The 27,597-nt window shown below is 36.5% G+C and overlaps 1 protein-coding gene across 1 annotated transcript in view; it reads right to left on the bottom strand.

The window, feature by feature from the left end:
* The window catches only part of ANKS1B (ankyrin repeat and sterile alpha motif domain containing 1B), a 1,330,035-nt gene that overhangs the window by 627,515 nt on the left and 674,923 nt on the right, over positions 1-27,597 (bottom strand). The window contains exons 14-15 of the mRNA XM_044679159.1: positions 25,879-26,471; positions 23,149-23,221 (exon numbers count right to left, since the gene is read on the bottom strand). Coding sequence (XP_044535094.1) covers positions 23,149-23,221; positions 25,879-26,471 — 666 coding nt within the window. The remainder of the gene's footprint in view (positions 1-23,148; positions 23,222-25,878; positions 26,472-27,597) is intronic.

Genomic DNA, 27,597 nt, shown 5'->3' with positions numbered 1-27,597 from the left:
TCTCTCTCTCTCTCTCTCTCTCTCTCTCTCTCTCTCTCTCTCTCTCTCTCTCTCTCTCTCTCCAATTCACCAGACTCTATCCTTAAATCATCATTTCCATCAACAAATACCATTTTCTTAAGTGGTCTGCTGTCCAGGGTGGTGAAAAAGGTAATAAACAAGAAAGGTGAAGTAAACACATTTCTTTTGGAGAAACAGACAAAGAAGAAGGTAAGGAAGAATTAGATAGAAAATTTGAGGATAAAACTTAATGTCTCTATCACGCCTAATAATGGAATCCTAGCTATGCTACAGAAGAGGATAACAGTGCAGGAATTGAGTCATAAATTTCCTTCATGATGCATTTTCTAGGCAGAGTTTTGTAGAGGAAAAAGTGCTGATTGTGAAGCTTGAAGTCCTAGGTTCAAAGCTACCACTGCTTTTTAATTATCTGTGTGACTTTTGGTAAGTTACTTATCCTCAAAGGCTCTAAATTTCCTCATGTTTAAAGAAAGGGGATGAGGTAGAAAGCATTAAATTTTTAAATAATTTTTAATTTTTCCTTAATTACATGTAAAAATAATTTTTAACATTTATCTTTTAAGTTTTGAGTTTCCAATTCTCTCCCTCCTTCCTCTCCCCATCCCTGAGATAGTAAGCAATCTGATATAGGTTTTACATGTACAATCATGTAAAACATTTTTCCATATTAGTCATTTTGTGGAAGAGATCTCAAACAAAAAAGGAAGTAGAAAGAATGTGAAATACAGTATGTTTCAGTCTGCATTCAGCCTCCATGGATTCTTTCTCAGTGGGCAGATGGTGTTTTTCAACATGAATCTCTGGGATTATCTTAGATCACTGCATTGCTAAGAATAACTAGGTCATTCACAGTTGCTCATCAAAAAATGTTTCTGTCACTTTGTAGTATGCTCTTCTGGTTCTACTCACTTCACTTTGCATCAGTTCATATCAGTAGAAAGCATTTTTTCTATTTCTTTACCTCTAGCATATTTTTCAACTCTAATCCAAATATATACAAAGTGAGTGAGGATTTGAAAGTGGTCTGAGAAACTAAAGTTAATTATCTAGACCAGTGATGGGCAAACTGCAGTGCCCTGAAATGTTCTATCCAGCCGAGTGACATTATCCCCGATCTGACGAATAAAATGAGTAGGACACAATACAATGAAACTTCGAAAGAATTGCTTTAGAAACAGACTAACAGATGAGCATTTCCTTTCCTTTGGCCCCATCTTTAAAAAGTTTGCCCATCACTTATCTATACCAAACTGAAAAACTTATACTTAACAAATTAGTAAAGGAATCTTATTCTAAATTTTTTGGTGAGTAACTGAAGTTAAATGGATTAAAGGAGCATTTGAAGACAATATCAGAAACTTGGAGTTATTACACCATCTTGTCTTATTAAAGTCTGCATAATTTGGGTCACTTAATCCTTCAACTAAAGTTCACCAAGATTTCCTCAATAGTTAGGGGTAAGGTATGAATACTGAGTAGTTAACTATACTACAAATATATAGGTAGAATGATGGGATTTTACGTAAACCAAGTGGATAATCATCTTAAAACCCCACCTCTGGCACCATTCCTGAAGAAGGCTACTTAAAAATTATGCTTTTGAGCTTTCTCTGGCATCTCTCATTAATAAGAGAGAACACTGAAGTTTGAAAGGAGGGATAATTTATTAAAATACATCAGTAGAAGCACCAACTCTTCATGTTACCCTTGAAGCTACCTAGTTTATCCTTCTACTCTATAGCATCATTGAAGGTCTACTTGAATAACTGCTGATTGATACTCAAGCTAAGGAACATATTGCTTACACACACCTTCCAATTCCATTTTTTTACAGATCTTATGGTTGGAGAATGAGAGGAATGAGGAAGCTTTGTAGCATATTAGGTAGATGCTTAGTATTTAATTTATGACATGGACAAGAGTTGCACAGAATCGTCAGAAGTGGATGGATTACAATTGGTATCCCTGGAGGGAACTGCCAATTAATGAGAACTCAGATCCATGAATGCATATGGACATATAAGAATACCTTAAATAAAGTTCACCAACAAATACTACTACCATTATTTGGTTATCAGAAACTCTTAGTGTATTAGTACTATTTAGTTGGAAAGATACTTTAATTCACAATTCTATCACAGTTAATTCTACTAAAATTCTCCTTTGATGTGTCCTTATGCTATAGACTTAAACAAAATCTTCTTAGAACCAATAACACAAATATTGGTTCTAAGCAGAAGAAGGATAAGGGCTAGGCAATGGGGGTTAAAGGAACTGCCCAGAGTCACACAACTAGGAAGTGAATAAGGCCACACTTGAACACAGGACCTCCCAGCTCTAGGCCTGGCTCTGTACAATGAACCACCTAGCTGCCTCATCATTAATTTTTTTCTTTTTTTTTAATTAAAAAATTTTATTTTTTTAGAAAAATTTTTCATGCTTACATGATTCATGGTTTTACTTTCCTCTTGACTTCCTCTTTGCCCCCTCCCATTATCCATCACACATTTCCACTGGTTTTAACATGTGTCATTGATAAAGACTTATTTCCATATTATTGATCGTTGTGGTAGTTTCAAGTCTACATTCCCAATCAAGTCTACATCAACCCATGTGTTCAAAGAGTTGTTTTTCTTCTGTGTTTCCAATCCTGTAGTTCTTTCTCTGAATGTGGGTAGCTTTCTTTTCCATAAATGACTCAGAATTGTCCTGGATCATTGCATTGGTGCTAGTACAGAAGTCCAATACATTCGATTGTACCACAGTGTATCCATCTCTGTGTACAATGTTCTTCTGGCTCTGCTCCTTTCACTCTGCATCAATTCCTGGAGGTCTTTCCAGTTCACATGGAATTCCTCCACACACAATAGTATTCCATCACCAACATATACCACAATTTGTTCAGCCATTCCCCAATTGTAGGGCATCCCCTCTTTTTCCAGTTTTTTGCCACCACAAAAAGCACAGCTATAAATAATTTTGTACAAGTCTGTTTATCTATGTTCTCTTTGGGGTACAAACCCAGCAATGGTATGGCTGGATCGAAGGGCAGGCAGTCTTTTAGAGCTCTTTAGGCATAGTTCCAAATTGCCATCCAGAATGGTTAGATAAGTTCACAACTTCACCAGCAATGCATTAACATCCCAATTTTTCCACATCCCCTCCAGCATTCATTACTCTCCCCTTCTATCATTTTAGCCAATCTGCTAGGTGTGAGGTGGTACCTCAGAGTTGTTTTGATTTGCATTTCTCTAATTATTAGAGATTTAGAACACTTTCTCATGTGCTTATTGATACTTTTGATTTCTTTATCTGAAATTGCCTATTCATGTCCCTTACCCATTTATTAATTGGGGAATGGCTTGCTTTTTTATACAATTGATTTAGCTCCTTGTATATTTGAGTAATTAGACCTTTGTCAGAGTTTTTTGTTATAAAATTTTTCCCAGTTTGTTGTTTCCCTTCTGATTTTGGTTGCATTGCTTTTGTTTTGTACAAAACCTTTTCAATTTAATATAATCAAAATTATTTATTTTACATTTTGTAATTTTTTTCTAACTCTCGCTTGGTTTTAAAATTTTCCCTTTCCCATAGATCTGACAAGTATACTATTCTGTGTTCACTTAATTTTCTTATAGTTTTCTTCTTTATATTTAAGTCATTCACCCATTCTGAATTTATCTTGGTGTGGGGTGTGAGATGTTGATCTAAACCTAATCTCTCCCATATTGTTTTCCAATTTTCCCAACAGTTTTTGTCAAATAGTGGATTTTTGTCCCCAAAATTGGGCTCTTTGGGTTTATCATAGACAGTCTTGCTGATGTCACTTACCCCAAGTCTATTCCACTGATCCTCCCTTCTGTCTCTTAACCAGTACCATATTGTTTTGGTGACTGCTGCTTTATAGTATAGTTTAATATCTGGTACTGGTAGGCCACGTTCCTTCACGTTTTTTTTTCATTATTTCCCTTGATATTCTTGATCTTTTGTTCTTCCAAATGAACTTTGTTATAGTTTTTTCTAATTCAGTAAAAAAGTTTTTTGGTAGTTTGATAGGTATGACATTAAATAGGTAAATTAATTTGAGTAGAATGGTCATTTTTATTATGTTAACTTGTCCTACCCATGAGCACTCAACGTTTTTCCAATTGTTTAGATTTAGCTTTAATTGTTTGGAAAGTGTTTTATAGTTATATTCGTATAATTCCTGTGTTTGTTTTGGTAGATAGATTCCTAAGTATTTTATTATTATCTAGGGTGATTTTAAATGGTGTTTCTCTTTCTACCTCTTGCTGCTATGATTTGTTGGAAATATATAGAAATGCTGATGATTTATGTGCATTTATTTTGTAACCCTCATCATTGATTTTTAAAGTCTATACTAATAGAATCCATTCATGTCCAGTAGATGATACTAAGCTCAAAATCAAGCCTGGGTATGAATTTTGTGTCTTATACATAGCACGATGTAGCTAAGTCTAGAAATACCTCTCACTTGTGTGAAGATGGGATTAACTCTGCCTCTGCCCATTTTTAGATTTAATCACCAAAAGTGTACACATCCCACTTATCCTAAGTGGAGAGGTCTATAACCCACATGTGCGAAAGTGGATGATGACTCAGAATTGACTGAGTGCCACCTGGGCAGTCCTAAGCAAAGTTTAAGCTATAATTGGTACACATTAAGTGGGATGAAGGCACAGGAAGTGGCACAAAAGAAGCGCCTTTAAAAAGGAGTTACAACTTCCTGTGAACACTTCTTTGGTGTTCCGAGTTTGAGTTGGAGGCTCTTTTGCCTTGAATTGGACCCTGGAGGAGCTCTGGACAGCTTTCTTTTTTAACTACCACGTGGGTGAGTGAAAAAGACTGTTTCCTTCCTGGATTTTCTGAAGGGACTATCCTCAGGAGAGGCTTCATGGCTGAAGCCCTTGCTTTATTCATCACTGGGCCCTTGGCTCAAGGCTGAGGCCCCTGTGGCTGAGGACTAATTAGCCCTGCCTGGGTTAAGCCAGGGGCCAAAGCAAAATGATTAGCGTGTTAGGTTTGATATCTTGCCCTATCCTCTCTCTGATTTTCTTACCTTTACTCTCTTCCTATTTGTAAATAAACTACCATAAAAGTCATTCTGACTTGAGTCTTTCATTTGGAATTAAATACTTAATTCCTGATGAACCTACTCTGATAAATTTAGTCTAACCTTTTATTTTTACCCCTTTCATTTCTCCTCCCTTACACCAGACAATCATAAAAAACTGTCTTTAACTCCCCTTGACTTCACTTCCCTCAACTATAAAATGAGGAGATTGGACTATACAGCCTTTGAAGTCTCTAGCATTTCTAGATCTATGATTATGTTAATGACCATTAAGCCATGGTGCTAGAAGAAGGAACAACACTGAATAAAATCATAGATCTTCTGAATTACTGAACACAGGAGTATATATCAGAGCCAGGCCTTGTTCAGTCCATATGAGCTTTCATCTTTCTTAAATTGGAGCTGACCCTTTTTAGCATTTGATTCCATAGCATATTTTAAGGAACCTATTTTGTGGGGTCAAAGGATATCATTAGAATGTTTTTAGTCAGCTATATGTATCAGTCATATATAAGAATGATAATACTGACTCATAAAACATGCATGGTACTCAGGATTATATATTATTCAATAGATATGTCCCATAGCTTTCACATGTTCTGTTCTAATGGGAATTGTAGAAATGGTTTTAGAGGGAGGAAATGAGGAGAGACAAAAAGATGCAGTGATGAGATTGTTGAATTGTCATTGGGAAGATCTAGGGTAAAATTTTATTATTGATATTTAATAACTATGTGGCCTCAGACAAGTCAGTTAATCTCTCTGAGACTCAGTTTTTTATCACTAAAATAAGAATACCACCTAATGTCCTGGGAGCATCATTCTGATGATTATTCAATTGACATAACATATATTAAGTGAGACCAGCTAATTTGTCCAGTAGATTGAATGCCAGGCACAGAGTCAGGAAGACTCATCTTTCCAAATTTACATCTGACCTCAGATACTTACTACTTATGTGACTCTAGGCAAGTCACGTAACCCTGTTTGCCTCAGTTTCCTCATATGTAAGATGAGCTAGAGAAGGAATTGGCAAACCACTCCAGTATTCTTGCTAAGTAAATCCCACTGAAAAAAGACTGAACAACAACAAATATAACTGCTATGCAGACCTTAAAGTACCATATAAATGATGTTTTAAAAATATAAAGAACAAAGGCAAATATTAACATTTTATCCTATTAGCATAGATTTAGAGTTAAAAGGGACCTTAGAGGCCACGGAGCTCAACTTTCTCATTTATGAATGAAGAAACTGATGCTCAGAAAAGATATCATCACAAAGCTAGCTGTTTATTTTGATTTTTGATTTCACCTCAGGTCTCTCTGACTTCAGGTCCAGGGGTCTATTCACTATTCCAGTGATGGTGAACCTTTTAGAAGGGTTGGTGATGTGATAAATGTCCTCAGGAATGAGGGGAAGAGGAGCAGCCTAGCCGCCCCATATCCCTCTGGCTTTCTAGTAATGAACTCTGTGGACTCTGTGCTGTGGTGATCATGTGCAAGCCCACAGAGAGGGCTCTGAGTGCCCCTTCTGGCACGCATGCCACAGGTTTGACACCACAGCACTATACTACCTAGTCTCTTTGGAAAAAAAATTCTATCTAAATACTGATGAGTTGAACTAAGTGAGAGGCAGATTTTAGTCCAATGTAATGAATAGTTATCTTTTCCTAAAATTCTAACTGCTATTTCTTAAGTGGGAAATTTTAAAATAAGTTTCTTGCTTCATAACAAGGCTAACAAAGCTATCTAAGAATTGCAAGGGTCGACTGGAGAAATATTAAACTTATCCATCAGTATAGGCAAGAGTTGTATGGGATTTTAGAGAGGAAGATTTCCATCTTGGATTGGAGGTACTCTTTGATTTTTAAATTATTTGCAAAATTTCCAGGGAGAAGTGCCACAAAGCTAAATCTTCAAAGCAACAGTAAATATGGGTCAAAAAATCTACTTTACTTAAAAAAGTGTTCTTTCCTACTCAAAGAAAAACAATTAGGAATTAATACTCAAATAATTAACTAGATTTATAAACTTGTAAATGTGAATCCTCCCTTTAGTAATACAGATCAAAACTCATCCACACCTGCCCTTTACTGTGACCTTTGCCAATATTAAATGAGATAACATAAAGTCTTTTGCTAAACTTAAAGTGCTATGTAAATGTTAGCTACAATAATAATAATAATAATAATTATTAGTCATTATTATTCTCCCTCAAAGAATTTATCCAATGTGTGAGCCCTCCATCTTTTTCTGCTGACATTGGGAGTGAAGCCCTGGTGCACTTGGGTGAAATGTGGTTTCATCATATAATAAACCTACTTTCTTTACCCATGACACATATGTGATAGTAGATCTTTTTTTAATGGAGAAGCCCAAGAGTATTCCAATAGACTTGAATTTATACAATTTAATGTAATTTTCCACATGGTCTACAAGATACCTACTATAATATCTTATAAAAGTAAAGATGTCCTAGTGTTGCTTAAGACTATGCCATAAGATAGTAAGCTCTTCAAAGTCCCACTAAGACAAAAAAGGCTTGAAATATGGAACAGTGATAGACCACATGTCTGTCTTCAAAGATCAGTTTATGTAACAAATACATATGTTTGGGCCATCTCCAAAACTCATGAAGATTACTATTAAATGGTGGGTAGAGAAGGGGAATCTGGAGAGGTGATACCTACAATGATGCAACCACATAACTTTTACAGCATTGAATTGGGGTAGCCGGGTAGCTCAGTGGATTTAGAGCCAGACCTAGAGACAAGAGGTCCTACCTTCAAATCTTGTCTCAGACACTTCACAGCTATGTGACCCTGGGCAAGTCACTTGACCCCCATTGCCTAGCCCTTACTACTCTCCTGCCTTGGAGCCAATGCACAGGATTGACTCAAAAACAGAAGGTAAAGGTTAAAAAAAAGCATTGAATTATGTTCAAGTGGCAACATATCAACTATTGAGACTTCTAAATATTTTAACTTTCATTTCCTAGTTCACAAAGGAGGAAAGTTATTTGGTTGATTGAACTCTATATCTAAAATGGAATCAGCTAATTCATGTCATCCTAAAGAGTACTGTATTTTACATTTTTATGTTGCTCTTCTATTATTAATGGAGGTCTTTGATTTGCCTACCTCTTAAAATATAGATGTCATATAGCGAAATATCATTTGATCTGAAACAGGTCCAAAAAGTGATTAGCAATGACAAATCAGGATTGAAGAGAATAACTGATGAAGCATGCTACCCAACTCCTGAAGAAGTGACAGACTGAAGAATAAGATAGACTTTCTGATTATGTGAATCTGATCTGCTTGACTGACCACAACTGTTAAAAGGTAGTTTTTCCTTTATTTTTGTCCATGAATAGGGGGCACTGGAGGGAGACAAAAATATTTGGTAATTTAAAAATAAAATTGAAATTAAAACAAGAAAAGGCAGAATGGCAAGCTTTTAAGCTAACCAACCCTATTTTCTTTCTCTAGACAGTACTCTTTAAAATACATTTGTGGACAACAGATAAAAATAAAACAAGACCATACAGTATAACTGAGGTTCTTATTTCAAATTTTACTACTCATCAAAATACTAATCATTAAACACTGGATAACTGAACTCTTGGAAAATCAATGTAATCCAGAGTAATCAGAGATATTCTATACATCACTTTGGGGAATTATAGATAGCTTAGTCTGGCCTAACCCCTCTATTTGTATATGTAGCCATGAGTCCTATGTGGAAAATAAGAAGTATTTAAAATTGTTGTTTAGTCCTCTATTGAAATGAATTTAGACATTCCTGGTAGGTTCTGATGTGATCTGTTTTTAACATATTATAAAAGAAAATGCTTAGAGAATATGAGAACCCACTTCCCTATACACATATATGTGTGTATAAACATACATATATAATGTGTATGTATATATAGTGGTATATGTGTGTATATATGTACATATATAAATTATATCTCTATCTATCTACCCATCCATCCACCTACCCACCTACCCATCTATCTATCCATCTATCTATCTATCTATCTATCTATCTATCTATCTATCTATCTATCTATCTAAATATATGTTCCCTGAATCAAGGGAAAGATGAAGGGAGTTGAAGAGACAGCTAGAATGAGACACTAGATAGATAGTAGAGTCCTACTTCCATACTGAAATTTGAGAGACCTTTAATTTGGTTTTTAAACACACACACACACACACACACACACACACACACACACACACTTTCTGCCACAAACCACATAACATCATACCTGTAAAATCCCTTATACAAACTCACTCATGAAAATGAAAGTACTTGGAAAGTATTGCCAGGGATAAAGCTAGGTATTGCTGACCTTGACTCACAAAGGCATCATCATTCAAGTCCTTTCAAATTTTCAGTACCTAAAAACTTGTGCTGTTTAGAGCATAATTCGATACAGCAGGAAGGCTACTGAAGAATATCACTTACCAGAGGCCACTTTTGCCTTTCATAATGAGGCATCATCTGGCCCTCTGGCTCACCTTGCTCAGAGAAGACTCATTTCTACAATTATAACATGAGCAGTTTAGTTTTTCAGGAAGACCAGGCTAGAGATCTGGTCTATCTTTACTTCTTTCTACTGCTCTCAGGCAGCGAACAAAATTGATATCTTTTTAGAACTTAAATTTCTATAAGGAACATATATGATAAAATAGTCTCCAGAGTGGACATTTTTTAAGCTTACTGTCAGCAGCTGCTATGTTCCCACTCACCTAGTTACCGAATCCCTGATGGTATACAATAAGAACAGAACTACCAGCTTGTCTGTAGAAGTGTTAGTGGAAGAAGACTGAGCTGTCCAACTGCTAAAAGACCTAGGAGTTGTCCAATTACTAAAAGACTAGGAACTCTCCAATTACTAAAAGGAATTGTCCAGCTGGTAAAAGACCTAGGAGCTAAGAGAGGATGGATTCCATTACTGGGAACTGCTACTAGCTCATTATTATTACACTGAATTATTCCTCAGAGAAAAGGGTTTAATATAGATTCTCAGCAGAGGGCAGAACTCCAAGATCCTTTAGTCCTATCTGTACTGGAAAAGAAATTCCTTCTCTAATATCACTGACCAGTGCTAAGACTGAAGTTTGAAGACTCCCATTTATGTGGCACCCATTGTTGCTACTTCCGAGGCAGCCCATTTCACTTTTGCACAGCCCTACTTGTAAGGGTAAGTTTTCTTTTCTTTACAAGCCTAAACTCTGTTTCTCTATATTTTCTAACCATGAGTTCTAATTTTACCTTCTAAAGCCAAGCAGAACAAGGCTAAACCCTTTAAATGCTTGATAATGGCTATAATGGTCCTTTCTTCAGTCTCTACCCCATAGTCTTCCTTTTTAAGTTAAAATATATCCAGCCCCTCCATTGATCCCCATGTGGCATGATTCCTATCACCCTTATCAGCCTAGGAATCTTCCTTTTTACATCCTCCAGTTTGTTAAAGGTCATCTTAAAATTCGTAAAGCAGAATAGAACTTAAAATTTCAGGTGTCAAATAGCCAGGAAAAGAATAAGAGGATCATCATTTTTCCTTTCTCTGGATACTCTGAATACTCTTATCATACTCTTTAGATCCTTGTTCATATGAAGATGGAGGAAAGAGATGGATAAGGGTTGTCCTACAAGGGAAGAGTACAGTAATTCAACAGTAATTCACTAAAATGAATTCTTTTGAGTAGCCTTACACAAATTCCAGATGAGGGTTGGAGTCAGCTACAACAGAGTCTTTTAATACACACCCTAAATACCTAGTTTAGTTCTTGGAAGGAAGATAACACAGGCCAAGAGTTGGTAGGGTCCAATTGGAAAAACACATTGACCAGGAGCCAAAAGAAATGAGTTCAAATTCTTTCTTGGCCCTTTTCATGTGGTTTCAGATTCTTGTGTCATTTTTTGGAAATTCTATCCTCTCACTATTATATGAGGAAATAATGATTATAATCACTATCTGAATGGCTCTTTGAAGCTTGGGAAACACTTTACAAGAATAACTTTAAAAGCCTTAATAGATTAAAACTGCATGAAAACTTTTTAAAATGATTAATTTTATCTCATTTGATCCTCACAATAACCTTTGGAGGTAGATATTATTATCCCCATTTTATGGAAAAGAAAACTCAAGAAGCAGACAGAGGTTAAGTAACTTGCCTAGCATGGCAAAGCTAGTAAGTATCTGAGGTCATATTTGAACTCACATCTTCCTGACTTCAGGCCCAGGGCTCTTATCTATCTATATATTTGCACTACCTACATCATATATTTGTTTTAAGGAAAGGATTTGAAAGTGCCAAGTATAAAGCAAGGAAAGAAACAAACAAAACACCCCAAAATGAATATGGGACAGTTACAATGATGGATGTTAGCTCCAAGGCAGATATTTTAGAATGTTCCATTCTCCCTTCCTTGCAGAAATGGAAGACAAAATAAGGGATTAAGCCAGAGCAGTGTGGAACACTGCATGCCATCTTGGATATGGCTGACATTTTTGGTTTTGATGAATTCCTTTTTCTTCCTCCTTCTTTTCCCTCTTTATCATCAGAGTTGGATTTCTGGTTAAGCAATAGGGAAAAGTAAGAGATTGGGAAAGTATAATAGCAACAATTTTTGGAAAATGTTAATGGAAATCTGAGTCACAAAATTATTCTTTTACCAAAAAGTTGTTCTTTTGGAATAGACCTGTGATTCTACCAGTGGAGAGAGCTGCCTATAAAGAATTTCCTATGCCAGTTTAGCTCCCCACTTGCTCTACAACTAATCATCTTAGATTGTTGCCTGGGGGCAGTGAGAGGCTAAGTAGCTTTCCCAGGGTCACATAGTCCATATATGTCTGATTCAGAGCATGAGCCCAAGCCTTGTTGATGGTGAGGTCAATTCTACTATACCATGCTTCTTCTTCTTAATAAGACTACTGCACAATGATAGATACTGATTTCCAACAAACACAACATAATCAAAGAGTGTTTTACCATCTACATTCTTTATATAAACCTTTAGAGTTGCATGTGAATGGCAAAGTCGCAATCATGCTTTAGACACTCTGTGTTGACTCATTAAAGAATAGGTTTTAAAACAGGGTGCCCAATAATTTTTTTTATCTGAAGAGCTGTAGAAAAATCTCTCTCTCTTTTAAAATGCTTCTCAACTGACTATCACTTCAATTCATATGCTTGAAATCAATCTAGGGTAGCCTAAACAGCAGATTGTTAGAGATTCAGCATTAGCCCCGGGCTTTCTTAGAAATGGCTGCATGTTTCTAAGGATGATTCAACACCATTGTACTGTAGGGGCATTTGATAAGCCTCAACACAGATGCAGCTGCATGGTGATGATCATGCCCTGTCGGCCCAGCTATTTTTCTTCGTTCCATTTCAAAAAGGGCCAAACTGATTCCATTTCTTAGAAATCAAAATAATGTGAAGCCACTCCAGAGAAGGTAAAAGGATTTCTGATTTGATAGAGTTTGCTTTGGGCACAATGAAAAGATATAATAGGTACACTGGACAGGTTGGGGGATAAAAGTGTATGATCTATGACTACTTCTTCCTGGGTGAGTGGATATGGAAGATGTTCCCTGGAGCCTTACGTCTTCTGCAAGATGTGGTTTCGAGAAGATTAAACACCAAAGTGAATTTCTACCTTCAAAATAAAAAGTAAGTGTGTGACCTTGGATGATCACTTAACTCTTCTGGGCTTTCTTACATGCAGAATGATGGCCTCTGAGATCTCTTTCAGGGCTAGCTTTTAGGCAGATAAGTGACATAATGAAGAGAGTATTAAACTTGGAGTTAGGAGGGCCTGAGCTTTCCTACCTCATGTACCCATTAGGTGACCTTGGGAAAATCACTTAAATTCTCAGAGCCTCCATTTCCTCATCTGTAAAATGCAAGTATTGGATGCAAATGGCTTCTGGGTTCCTTCTAGCTCTGAATCTATAATCATAAGAGCCATGATTCTATGAGTGTTCCTCTATTTTCTACGGCTGATGACAATATCTTCTCTGGGTGATTTGCTGCTGATCTTTCTCCTGGAGAAAGATAGTAAAGGAAATGACACACATTCACTTGGCCTTACTACCTCATTCCTTGTTTCCCAAGAAAGGGGATTGAGTCCCTTATTGACACCTGACATGTATCCTACTTTTTTCTTTCAAAAATATCCTATACATATTAACATTCCACCTACATGGTATTTGGATGCAAAAATACAAGAAGTTATAATTTACTTCTAGCTTTTAAGTGCCTCTGCCCAAGCAGTCTTTAGCCATTGCTAATTACTAATGGTGTCCTGACAGCTGGTATGTACAGGATCATAAATTCTGCTAATAATTACTGCTTTTCTAGTGATCCCCAGAAAGCTTTTGACCTTTTTCTCCTATTCTTATGTGATTTCTACATTCCTATAACATTTAGGGATTCGGGTATGCAGAATACTGGAGGAAATACAAAGCTAACACAGCAAAATAGCATTTAAAAGTCTGCTATATGCCAACCATCATGCTAGGAACCAGAAATAGAGTGATAAAAACGAAACAATCTTGGCCCTCAAGGAGACTATATCCTGAAGGAGGAAAAGAACATGTGGCATGCAGGAGTAATCTTTGGACTTTATGTGAATCCAGTCTCACCTTGGTCAAATCACTTAAATCATTCTGGGCTTTAGTTTCTTAATTTATAAAATGAGAGACAGACTTAAAAACAAACAAGGTTCTTTAAAGTTCTAATTCTCTGATTCTTTGTACACAAATAATCAAGCACAAAATATGTGAAATGGAAACGAAAAATAATTTCAGGGGGCACTCACGATTAGGGATATCAAGAAAGGTCTTGAGCAGAAAATGTTGTTGATATTGTTTTTGAAGGACAGAAGAGATTCCAAGAAGTGGAGAAGAGGAGAGAGAACATTGCAGACATGAGAGACACTTCATGAAAAGGCATGGAGGAAAGAGAAGCAATAGTTTCTCTAAGGTAAGATGGGAAATCCAATTTTATGGACCTTAGAGTCCAAGTGTGGAGAGAAATATGGTTCAAAAGTAAATAAGGATGATATGTTATTCAATATAAATGCATCAGAGAAACAAACAAAAAAAGAATGTGGCAGGGCTGAGGGCAAATATGTCCACATAGATAGGAGAGAGTCAGAAAAAAGTTTCCATGAACAAAATAGCATTGGAGTTGGAGTTGTAAATGGCAGGTAAGAATTTTATAAGCAGAAGAGAAAGGACAGTTTAGGAGCACTATAAGTAAGGTCTTGAAGATGGGGAGTCATAATGAATATTCAGAGGAATACAGCAGTCCAATGTGACATAGTATACAGAGGAGAGTAATTTGAGAAAAAACTAGAAAAGTCAAGTGGAGCTCAAATATGGAGCACATTAAATGAAAGACAAGTGAGTAGGAAAGTTATTTGGTGGGTAATAATGGGCTACGGAAGATTTTTCCAGAGAAAACAGTCATAAGTGGATATATATGTGTGTATACACACACATACACACACACACACACACATACACACACACACACAATAGTTATAAAAGGGGCAACACTGTAGGTGATAGAGAACAGAGAGAAGATCTGTTAGATCAGGGGTCGGCAACCCTTTTGGCTGTAAACACCACATTTTTTAAAATGTAATTTCGTGAGAGCCGTCCAGTGCTCACAGTGCGCTCCTGTAACAGCGCCTGAAAAAAAAATGGACTTTATGGCTCCTGCAGAAAGAGCCATATCTGGCCCTCAAAAGAGCCAGATATGGTTCGAGAGCCATACGTTGCCGACCCCTGTGTTAGATGTTTATTGAAACAGGGCGGGTGGGTATCAATTAAGTTGTGAGCTGGAGGAGAGGCTATGGGAATAAAAAAAAGAGGAGATAAATATAAGAGATAAAAATATGAATTGAAAAGGACATGACAAGTAATTGGTAACAAAAGGGGAGGAAGCTGAAAGAGACAAAAATTACTCCAAGGGTATAAATATGGCAGATCAAATGGATGATGGTATCGTACTTAATTCAAAAGGAAGAACAAGTTTTGGGGAAAAGATAATAAAGTTAATCTGGAACATAGTAGTGTATGGGTTGCTAAGAGGAGGTCAATGGAAAGATGATGATGATGATGATAATGATGGCAATTGAAATAATGTTGGACATAAGACTTTTTAAAAAAAATCCTTATTATTCTTTCTTAGAATGGATACTAAGCATCATTTCCAAGGCAGAAGAGCAACAAGGACTTCACAATTGGGATTAAGTGATTTGCCCAGGGTCAAACAGTTAGGAAGAATTGAAGGCCTCTTTGAACCCAGAACTTCCCATCTCTAGGACAGGCTCTCAATCCACTTAGCCATCTAGCTTCCCCATAGGGATTTTTTACCTTTCTTTGTATAAGTAGGACTTAGCAGAGTGCCCAACACATAAGCAACATTTAATAAATGCCAACTGATTGATTACTATGGATTAGGGGATAGTCAAGCTCTTTGTTCATTGAATCCCTAATACTATAAGGCAAGCCTTAAGTCACAACATAAACTACTTCTTACCACAACCACCAACATATAGTGTGGAAATCAGGGAGACCTCCCTACTGACATAAAAATACAATGCTTGACAACCCTCTGTGCTTTCATTCTCTGACTTACTGTCTGAACTTGTTTGGCTCAAAATATCATCATGAAACATGGAGTTTTCTTAAAACCAAGCACAACACTTGATTCAGTGACATCCTGAGGCAAGAACTCAGAGATGTTCTGCATAAAAGAGCATTCCCTCCCCTGTAGCCTAAATTTATCTTCCATTAATTTCACTGAACATCATTTCTGCCATCAGAGTATAGGACAATGGGATAATCAGGTTTTACCATAATCAAATCAAGTACATTAATCAATCCTCCACTAACCTCTCACTTTTCCAAGACAAATAATTCTAAATATGATATTCTGTCCTCTTGTGTCTTTGCTTCCCTTAATTTCTACAATCATGAAAAGTTCATAACTGCCTTTTGTCATACCAAAGTTTGACTTTGGGGGGTCTACAATTAATTATGATTTCATTTATATAGTGCTTTAAGGTCTGCTTTAGCAGCCATGTGGTGTATTTGATAGAGAGCTGGCCTGAAGCTAGGAAAGCCTGTGGTCACATCTTGCTTCTGATAGAACCTGACAGTGTTATCTGGACAAATCACCCCAAGGCAACTCTACATGGTAGCCCTGGAAGAGGAAGGTTCCCCTCTTCGCAGTTCCTTATGTCAAAGAAACCACAGGTCCAATCTCTGTCCCCTTTAACATGAGAAAACTACTTTCTTTACATGAACTCACTTAATCCTGTGAGGAAAATGCTATAGCCAGAATATTTATTACTAATTTTTGAACCAAGGGGTTAAGAGAGCAATAGGGGCTCATCTTCCTGAGCTCAAAGCTGGCCTCAGACACTTATATGTGTGACCCTGGGTAAGTCATTTCAATCTGTATGCATAAGTTTATTCATCTTTAAAATGAGCTGGAGAAGGAAATGGCAAACTATTCCAAGATCTCTGCCAAGAAAAGCCTAAAAGGGATCATGAAGAATTGGACCAGATTGAAATGACAACAACAAAAAAAGGAGTCATACCAGAGGAAGTGATATCTGAATTGAACTTAAAGGATGGGTAGCAACCTGTATGAACAAAGGTTCCAAGGAATGAGAGAGTTTATAGGCATAGAGTCTTCTGGTGACAAATTCAAAGTTCTTACCACCTAATCATAAATTTATTCTTCATAAATATAAATTCAGGCATAATGTAATAAAAATAACTTCTTAAAATTATAGAGGCACAGTGTGTCCAGAAGTGGCATAGTTTAGGACAGTGATGGGTAAGCTATGGCCCGCGGGCCAGATGTGGACCCCTGAAATGTTCTATCCAGCCCCTCGACATTCTTCCTAATCTGACAAATACAATGAGTAGGATACAATACAATGAAACTTGGAAAGAGTTGCCTTAGAAACAGATTGACAGATGAGCATTTCCTTTCCTTTGGCCCCTCTTTAAAAAGTTTGCCCATCACTGGTTTAGGAGGTAGTAGATCTCCCCTCCTTCCTCAGAGGTCTTTGAGTAAAGACTGGAAAATCACTTGTCTAGGATGTTGAAGAGAAGGTATATACTTGAGGTCAACTGGATTAGCTAGTTTCTAAAGTCCATCCAAACCCTAAGAGTAGTGTGTGAACTTGGTCCCCTTCCAAAGAGACTTATCACAAGCCAAGGCTACCCTAAAGGGATGTGGGTAATCACGATAGTTTCCCCTCATGAGGAATTTCCAAGGAAGATTTCTACTCTAGAATAGGGAATTCTTATTAAGGGAAATCAATGGCAGGAGCTCCTTTCAGCTCTGAGATTCCACCATGAATAGTCTCCCTGATCTAAGGTGAGAAGTGAAGGGTTTCATGTAATCCGTCTGGTTCACCTTCCTCATGACGCAGAGGAAGAACCTGAGAGCCCTGACATGAAGTGACTTACACCACACCTTGCAATGCCATGATCAGAATAAGAGACGGCCCCCTCTGACTTGGGAGCCAGGGGGCTCTGTCCTATACAAATAGGACACCAGGACACTTTTGAAAGTCTTGAAAGAATCTGCCTGGGCTGCAGTCTTCATCCTTTATACTTTATAGAATCCCTCATTTCTGTCATCTTAGCTTCAGCATCCCTGTCTACATGAAGCCTTTCCTGATCCTTCTTCTAGCCCTCTCCCACCCCAAACTACCTCTCATTTATTCTATATATCTTTAGGCACATACATGTTTTCTTCCCCATTCAACTGTATGCTCTTTGAAGGCTAAGACCGTTTTCTTTTTTGTCTTATATCCCCAGTGAGTAGCCCAATCCTTGGCACAAGGAGTTATTTAAACAAATGAGCAGAGACTTATTACTAACTGCACAGTACACAGGGAATCCATATGTTCCACAAAACACAAAACAAGTGTTGAGAACCAGGCATTCTGGCTCAGGAGAGAGACCAGGAGCTATGGAGTTTGGAATATGGAACTGGGATTCGCATCCTTGCTCTGTTTATTACCTTGGGCAGCTTTATAAACTCTGAGCTCGCTCAGCATCCTTGCTACTGGCAAGGGGGGCTGCACTAGTAGATCTGAGGACCCACAATAAAATACAGCCCCACCCCTTGGTCCTCTCTCCTTTTTAGTGTACATGAAGTCCTTAGCGCCAGACTGTGGAAGTCTGCTCCAGTCACCGGTCAGACAACTGCCCAGCATCAGGACTCCAGAGGTCAGGACTGTCACTGCACCCGAGTGGCAGCTTTGAACTGACAGGGAAGAGCCAGAGCACTGAGAACCAGAAGGAGCAGGGCAGGATCCCATGGGTGGGGAGAAAGAATGCAGAATCCAACTGGGGCCAGTTCTTTACATCGAAACATGACTCAGGGTAGAGACTGAGGCTGGGAAATCATGAGTTACCCAGTATGGGAGGAGACTAAGACATTTTGAGATTTATCCCCCAAGGAATCACCAGAAAGGAGAGTCTGAAAAAAAGACTGAAATCACCAGAATCTCAGTAAGAAACCCTCAAGTCCAATTCCCTTGTGTTTCATGCAAGGAATCAGAGCCAGAAAGACAAAGCAAGCTGTCCAAAGTCATAAGTCTAATTTGTTGTAGAACAAAAACTAGAATATAAATCTCTTCCTTCTTGGTACGGAATTTTTCCAAAATGATAATGAAGCCAGCTAACATATACCTCATGAAAATTAAGTTTATTTCTTTAGTGTTTCAGTGAATTTTCCCTTATCTTAAAGACCAACTGATAAAGCTGAAGTCTATTAAGCCAATCTACTTTTCAATAAGCAACATTTATAAACATATATGTATGTATACACGTGTATTTATATGTGCATGTATACACATGTATGTGCATACATATTATATGTGAATGAGGCATTGTGGAAAAAGTAGTGGAATCAGAACAATTTTGTTAAATCCTAATGAATATTTATTCCTTATGTGACCTTTAACTATCAGGGCTAAGGATTTTTCTTTATAAAATGAAGAGGCTAGATTAGATAATATCTAAGGCATTTCAAATCTATATATTTGAATCCTATATAAGCAAATAAATGTTGTAGTGAAGACATAGCTAGAGGCTCTATAGGAGCATCAACTATTATCTCAAGAGAAATAATACGAATGAGGTTTCAACAATCTGGACAGGAACAACAAAAAATGGCAATCTACTCAGATTGGACAGCTTCATTTAATTTCTTAGCCAAGAACGGCATCAGGCAAGATATGGAAAATGGGAGAGGGAATGGAAATATCCGTTCCAGGCCAGTTTCCCTTAATCTTATCAAAGTTTAAGTCATCTACTTGACACTAATGATCTGGCACTTATAGCATCAGTATAGATATATAATCAGAAAGATTAAGTTTTTTATTTAATTCATTAATTTAGAATATTTTTCCACCATCCATGTTTTTTCTCTCCCCTTTTCCCTCCCTCCTCTCTGAGCTGATAAGCAATTCTACTGGGTTATATATGGATTGTTCAAACCCTATTTCCATGTTATCAATGTTTGCAGTGGAGTGATCACTTAAAGACAAAAATCCCCAATCATATTCCCATTGAACCATGTGATCAAGCAATTATTTTTCTTCTGTGTTTCTGCTCCCACATTTCTGTTTCTGGATGTGGATAGCATCCTTCTCATTAGTCCCGCATAGTTGTCCTGAATCATTGCACTGCTGCTAGTACAGAAGTCTGTTACATTTGGTTGAGCCACAATGTAGGAAGATTTAGTTTTAAATCTAGCCTCACACTTTTACTAGCTCTGTGACCCCAAGTCAGTTAGTCTATGTTTGCCCCAGTTTCTTTATTGGTAGAATGGAAATAATAATATCCCCTATCTTCCAGGAGTTTTGTGAGGATCAAATTTGTAAAACACTTGGCACAGAGCCTAGCATGTAGTAGTAGAAGTAGAAGTAGAAATAGAAATAGTAGTAGTAGTGGTGGTAGTAGTAGTAGTAGTAGAGTAGTTAGTAGTAGCAACAGTAGTAGTATCAGAAAATTATGCTACTTAGCGTAATAACAGGACAACTTTCAGAAACTCTGATTTTTCCAAACTGTCAGGGACCCCATTAATGTTTCATAAATATTAATTGGTTTCATGATAATTTTCCACATTAAGGCAAAGTAGGTAGCAAATTTTGATTTTAATATTATAGTTTCCTAAATTATATGACTCTGTGAAAGTATTCAATCATTACCATCATTTTAAAGGCAACATTTATATGATCTTTTAAGATTCACCAAAATTTTTTATTCATTCTAATTGTTCCTCACAGTATCCCTGTAAAGTGTTGTACTAAAGGTCATCCCTTTTTCCATGTAAAGAAAATTAGACTGAGAGACGTAAATGACTTGTCAAAAGTCACACAGGAAGAATGAGGCAATATTTAACCACAACTCTATCCTGATTCAAAATCCAAGTCATGAAGTAAAACAGTTTAATCCACCACATTCTAAAGTTCATCTTTATCTTTGGTCATAAAAACTAATCATAATATTGACTAATTTTCTACAGGAATTAATCTTAATATCCTTTAAGTAGATATTTTTGACTGCTAATGATTTCATGTCAGTTCCATGTAGAGGAGAGCAGCATAGTGCCATGGCTTTGGATGATCAAAGAAATAAGAGATTCAGAAAAACATTATATAGTAATGGATAGAGATGGCAGCAGAGTTGGGAAAATCTAGGTTCAATCTTTCCTCTTTCCATACTGACTATTTGATCCTGAGAAAGATCCAATCACTTTCAACTTCAGGAAATACACAAGGGATATAAGCATTAAAAAAAAGCTGTTCTGCATCAATAGTGGGGGTTTCCTCAAAGGAATCATGGATATAGACTTGGGAGTGAATTTAAAAGTCGTTTAGTAAAATTTCTCATTTTATAGAGGTAGAAACTGGAATTGAGAAGAGTTAAGTGACTTAGTCATGATCAGAAAGGTAGTGACTCCCAAGCAAGTATTTTTCATTGGGCAGTGTTGCCTCTCCAAAGAAAGCAAAAGAGAAATAAAATGATGATAATGATAGTAATAGAAGTGATATAGAAGCAGCTTTGGAGTTCATCTATCCAACCGCTTACATTTTACCCAAGAGAAAATGGAGGCTCAGAAAAGTTCAATGCCTTTCTTCAGGTGCCATATATCATGGAGGGGGTAGAACTGGGGCTGACTCCAAGACCATTTCAATGATGCTGGTTCTTCTTATGAACATCATCACTCTTCTTAACATGAGCTAACAGGAGAATGGCATTGTCTCCTTACCACAAAACACAGCCCTCTCTATGAAACTCTCTTAAGAAGGATGTGGATGCTTTTTTAAGTTCCCCCTTTACAGGGCACAGCAGTGAGATCTGTTTATTTGCCCTAATGAAGATGAAGCTAAAAGACCAAACTGAAGTGCTTGGACCCATTCAGAAGAATCTCAAACTGGGTCAATCTTGTTGACCTCTAAGAGCAGCAGTCATATCTCTGTGCCACCAATGGGTGATGGGAATTAGTAGAAAATTAGAACCAATCAAACACTGACAGTGTAGTTACTGCAGCCTGCGCAAAAATTAACCGTAGATCCAGAACTTCCAGTGACATACCATTAGCAAAAAAATGGATTTAATAAACCCCAGTCATTTGATTTCAAGGCCACTTTCATAAGTGAGCTTGAAGCAAAAACTGCATGAGCTACTATTCTTTATGCTTATTTACAAGCATGAACAAGAATATCTTTATGACTTGGTTTCTTTTTGCAAAATGGATTAGTAATTGCCCACCACAATGAAGCGTGAGTTACTTTCTTTCCTTAAGCATAACTTCTCTCACTGGTACAATAAGAGGGTCGGCCTAAATCCCTCAAGGCCTCTTCTAGCTTTTTAAATCCTATGATTCCATGGAGCCTCTTTGAGAGGAAGAATATTTCAAAGAAACACAGAGTTTTGGAGCTGTAAGGGGCTCGATGATGATTTACTTCAATCGGTATCTGGAAAATGAGAACTTTTATCACATATCTGAACAAGCCGTGATCCACTTTTTTTTTGCTTGGGGAACTCCAATGAGGAAGAATCCATAACGTTCTAAAAGCAGCCCATTGGAATGATAGCCAGCTATTTTGAGATGGTATCATGCCTTCATAGTAACGATTTATTTTATTTTCATGTGGGAGAACAGCTCTGCCTTTTATCTCTACAATGCAATGCCACTGAAGATGATATTTGGATTGCATTATCTATTTGCTAACATGATTCTAGCCACTATCATTTTGAATAAAAAACCAATCCCTAAATACATCCATTGAATTGGTATCTGTGTTTGGATAGCTCTCTTTGATAGGAAGTTTTTCCTTCTATTAGTCCTTCTACCAATTTACCTAATTACGGATTGAATGTTGACTAATATCATTATTTTGTTTGTGTCTTTGAAACACTAACATTTAGTTCTTTTTGTCCATAGGAAATACTTATTAAATGTTTATTGAGTTGAATTGAATCATATTATATATATATACATATATATATATTTCGTCAAATAAGATATTGACTACTGGATTTAGTGTTCAGGACTAAAGGCTGGGCTTGGTGCCTAGTATGGTCAGGCACCAACTACTCTATGCAGGAATTCAATAAAATTTTGTTGACTAACTCACTAAGGCAGAATCTGGATGAAATTAAATTATGACAAAATTATAAAGTATTATTCTTATGAATTATCACTTGTCACTAAACAGAGTAGGAGTTTAGAAACTAAGAAAAAAAGAAGAAAAATCTTTGATTGTACTGAAACATACAGGGAATAGTATCTGTAAAGCTGAGGGGAATTTTCAGTACAATGATTACAATAGAATAAAAATGCTATTTTTACTTCAACTTAAGCTTTATTAGTTAAAGGTTGGCACTAATTTTTAGGTTTTGTTTCATCATGTTTTCATTTTAATAATTTTAAGAAAGCAATGTTTACTTACTTGCAGTTTCATCATTCATCTCTTCAAGCTCATTGTTGATTCCAGCATCTATGGAACTCATTATTTTATCAATCTATAATAAATAAGAATAGCGAGAAGAACTCATTAAATATCTCCATCGCATCTCATAATTCCCCAAATACAAAGTTGTGCATTTTAGTATTGTGAATGCAACAATACCACAATCAAGAAAATATTATAGGGAAAGTTCCAGAGAGAGGTCTATACTATAATGCCTCATGTTATTAAAAATAAAATCAAGCTTTTTAAAAAATAGAAACTGAAAACAGAAACCTTTCCTATCATACTTTCATGAATTTAATATAAACTTTAGTGATTAATTTAATATGTAATTTTTCATACATGAAAATATATATTGACTTGTTAGTAGCAATAGGTGTTTCTAGTTGTATCCCCAAAATATGAGATATTAACAAAACAGATAAACACCCTTGGAAGAGACCTCAGAAGACATCTAATCCAGTGCATAAATGAAAAACAATTTGTGCACCATATTTCTAACAAGTGGTATTCAAAGACTTCTTGAAGACCTAAAGTAGAGATGGAATCAAGTATACCATAAAGTAGCATTGTCCACTTTGGGCAGTTCTCATTTTTAGTATTATTTTTCTCCAGTCAAACTTAAAACTTCATCTTTGCCACTTCCAACTGCAATGCCTAGTTTTATTGCTCGGGGACATGTAGAGGAACTTCAATCTTGCTTCTAGGAGATTACCCTTCAAATCAGTGATTCCCAAAGTGGGCACTACCACCCCCTGGTGGGTGCTGCAGCGATCCAGGGGAGAGGTGATGGCCACAGGTGCATTTATCTTTCCTATTAATTGCTATTAAAATTTAAAAAAAAATTAATTTCCAGGGGGCTAAGTAATATTTTTTTTCTGGAAAGGGGGCAGTAGGCCAAAAAAGTTTGGGAACCACTGCTTCAAATATTTGAAGATAGGTTTAATTTTCTTACAGAGTCTTCCCTTATACCAAAAAAATTTTTTTTACTTTCTTCCACTAACTTTCACACATTATGAATTTAAGGCTTTTCATTATCTTCACTAATGTCCCCTGTAAGTTCTCTAGTTTATAAATGTCCATCTTAAAGTGTACTGCCCAGATATGAACACAGTACTCTGGATATGGTTTAATCAGAATAGAGGTCCCATCACCTTTGTTTTCCTGCAAGCTCTGCTGCTCTTAAATTAGACTAAGAATATCTTAATTTCCTTGGCTGTCACATCAGACTTATGGTATATTAAATTTAGAGTACTGTCAGATCACCCATATATTTTTGGGGTGAAAATCTGGCAAATCACACCCCTTCATCTTAAACTTGTGAAATGCATGCTTGAAACCAAATATTAGATTTGTGATTTATCTCTTTTCAACTTAAAGTTATTAGATTAAGTTCAACATTTGATCCTATCTACTTTGCATCCTGACTGTCATCTATTGTGTTAACTGTCACTCCCAGCTTTATAGCTCCTACAAATGTGATGAGGTTATTGTTAACGACTTTATACTAGTTATTGCTAAAAAAAACTCCCAAGTAGCACAAGGTCAAGTATGTGCTCCAATAGAAGTTTTTTTTTATTTTAATACTGAACTTGATTTAGAGTGAGAAATTCATTCTTTCACCCATCTCTACTCATGATCAATTGCCTGCTTTTTATGAGATTGTTTATAATTCATCAGCCTCTAGCCTCACAAAAAGCTCATTACTCACATACATGGATTGGTTTCATGACCTTGGGCACATAAGCTACCTAATTCTAAACTGGAGCTTCTGCTAATAGTTAAGCACTAACTAGTAATTTTGATTGTCCAGGTACTTATAGATGTGTTGGGAAGGAGAGATAAGACTAGTAATTACACAGGTATAGAGAATTCCTGATGAGGAAACTCACTCTGCCAATGTTGGTACCCACAAAGAAGGTTAGAATCTTAAAGCTTTGCCTGAAGAATTTGAATGTTAAGAGATTTGTCCAGCACTCAGTCAGTGTATGCCACATATGGGTCTTGAACTCAACTCTTCCTATTTACTACACCATACTGCCTCAGAATTAACAACGGAATATACAGATACAAAAAAATTGAAAAATAAATTCCTTACCTACTATATGAAAACATGAAAACAGTAGGAATGATCATTAACAAGAATGGAAGTGAACCCACAAGAAGTCAGAATTACTATTTAACCCTCTTAGCCTTGGGCTTGCAATGGAGAACAATGGCAATTACTTGATGCAACTGTAGAGGGCTAGCTTGAAAACCAAGAGAGTTGGAGTCCAGTTTTTTCCCCCTTCAGATTTGTCACCACATGCAATTTCTTAGCCTCTATGAATATTCCCGCAACTATAAAATGAGAATACTAGAACATGTCCTAGCTATCTCATGAGGTTGCTTTGATGAATAAATTTATGAAGCATAAACTCTTTTGTAAACCATTAAATGACACATATGTTATTTTTTTTGCCCCTTATATTTAGGTGGGCTTCGGTTCCTCTGGTCATAAAAATGGTTTTTTTATGTAGGAGGAACTCTGGTTTATGATGCTAATTGTGAAAAAGAAAAACATTTCTATCAGGTTCCATATTGGTCTTCTGTAGTGAAAATAATATTTTCTTTCTACCCCCAAAAATATTAAACATTTAAAATCTGTCCCTTCGACAACTACCAAATTCCACTGTCTTGTTGAATAAATAATAAAAAGATTCAACTTACTTCTTCCCATTCAGAAGTGAAGGAAGGAGTCCTCTCAGAATTCCCTTTAGAACTTGGTTCAGTTGTTGAGGATTCACTCCAGTTCACCCTTGAAGTTTTCTCAGTGGATGGGTAGGCAATGAGATCAGAATCAGATTTGGAAACATTTTTGGATAAATGCAAATCAAGAAGGGCCTTTGGCAAAGACCTTATTCTTCCCAGAGTACATGCTCGCTCCACGAATCCTCCTGTGCTAACACCCCACTGGTCCCCATTCCCATTTCTTGTTCCATTTCTTGTTGTTCTTGTGCCAACAAAGGTATGATTTTCTAAGGGATTGCTTTTTGTGTGAAAAATGGTCCTACTAACCACTTTGGGTTTATATTTCTTTACTGGAGCTCCTGGGTTATTTCCAGATGGAGGTTGCTGATAACGGAGAGGATTATTCAGTAAAGTAATTTCTTCTTGTGCTTCTCCACACATGTTTGATTTACTATAGAGATGAAGTGGGTTATCAGGGGACTCACAGGCTGGAGAAGATCCATGGAGCAGGCCAGCAAATTGACCAGGATCATGTTCCTCTGGAGGATCATTCTCTTCCTGTTGACAGTGATCTGTAAAAGGAGAACGGAATCAGTTTCTGTGTTTCAGTTTTGTTGATAAATATCACCAAAACATTATTAATAACTCCTCTGCCATTCTTAAATTCTAGGAGTTTGGGTAACCAAGTTCGATGGATTTCTTTGCCGCTTTAACTTACTTTGCCTTGGATTTGTTTCTGATGTGTAATGCATATAATGTGTATTTGTAAAAGAAAGTCTTTAAAAATAAACTAAGGAAACATTTCAAGAGTTTCACCTCCCTACTCTCAGATTGTCTTTTTTATAGTTGGGAATAAATGAAATGTAGGTATTCTTAAAGTAGGGGAGATCCAAGCCTTCCTCCACTACTATCATTAATTTTGTTAGTATTATCACTAATTAGTCCATATGAATAAAGAATATAGACATCATCAAATCCAACTTTTGCCTTGTATTAGTGAAGAAGTTAAGTGCCACAAAAGTTGAGTTCTGTCTAAAATCACAGCCAGTTAAATAGTGGTAAGTTGGGTGGATGAATTAAAAATTTCTAAATTCTCAGAATAGGAATAGACTTCAGAGATCGTCTAAATCCAACCCATATCTTCACAAGTAGCATTTCCACTTTGTCCTTCATGAATAACTCTTAAGTTTTTGTTTGAAAGTGTTAGTTTTTGGAAATCTACTATCTTCAGAGGTAGTCCCTTTTATTTTTGAATATCTTTAATTTTTAGGATATTTTCCCTTATACTAAGTCCAAATTCCTCCTTATGCCATTTAACTTCCACTCATTGTTCCTAGTTTTACATGCTTCAGCCAAGCAGAAAAAATTTTGATCATCCTATAATGTTTGCGAAGGATCGGTACAAATGCCATTTTTCAAGACATCATATATGAAAAGTTCTAGAAGCATAGAAGAGGACAGAAGACACAGTCAAGGATCATTGAATACATAGGAAGTTGAAAGAAAAGAACCAAACATTCAATTCACTCAGAAATGTTGTTTTCAAAGACCAGAGTATCATTGCAAAGGGTAGAATTCATGAGTAGCAAGGAAGAAGCAAAAAACAATCATAAATTTTAATTTTGCCTTATGTAAGATTACTTATTGAGAGCTAGACTGAATAAGGTTTGGTTTAATGTCTTCTCAAGAAAATAAATG

The sequence above is a fragment of the Gracilinanus agilis genome, chromosome 5, assembly GCF_016433145.1.
Source record: "Gracilinanus agilis isolate LMUSP501 chromosome 5, AgileGrace, whole genome shotgun sequence".
Taxonomy (NCBI): domain Eukaryota; kingdom Metazoa; phylum Chordata; class Mammalia; order Didelphimorphia; family Didelphidae; genus Gracilinanus; species Gracilinanus agilis.
Note: the sequence above shows the minus strand (reverse complement) of the source record. Positions and strands in the feature narration are given on the sequence as shown.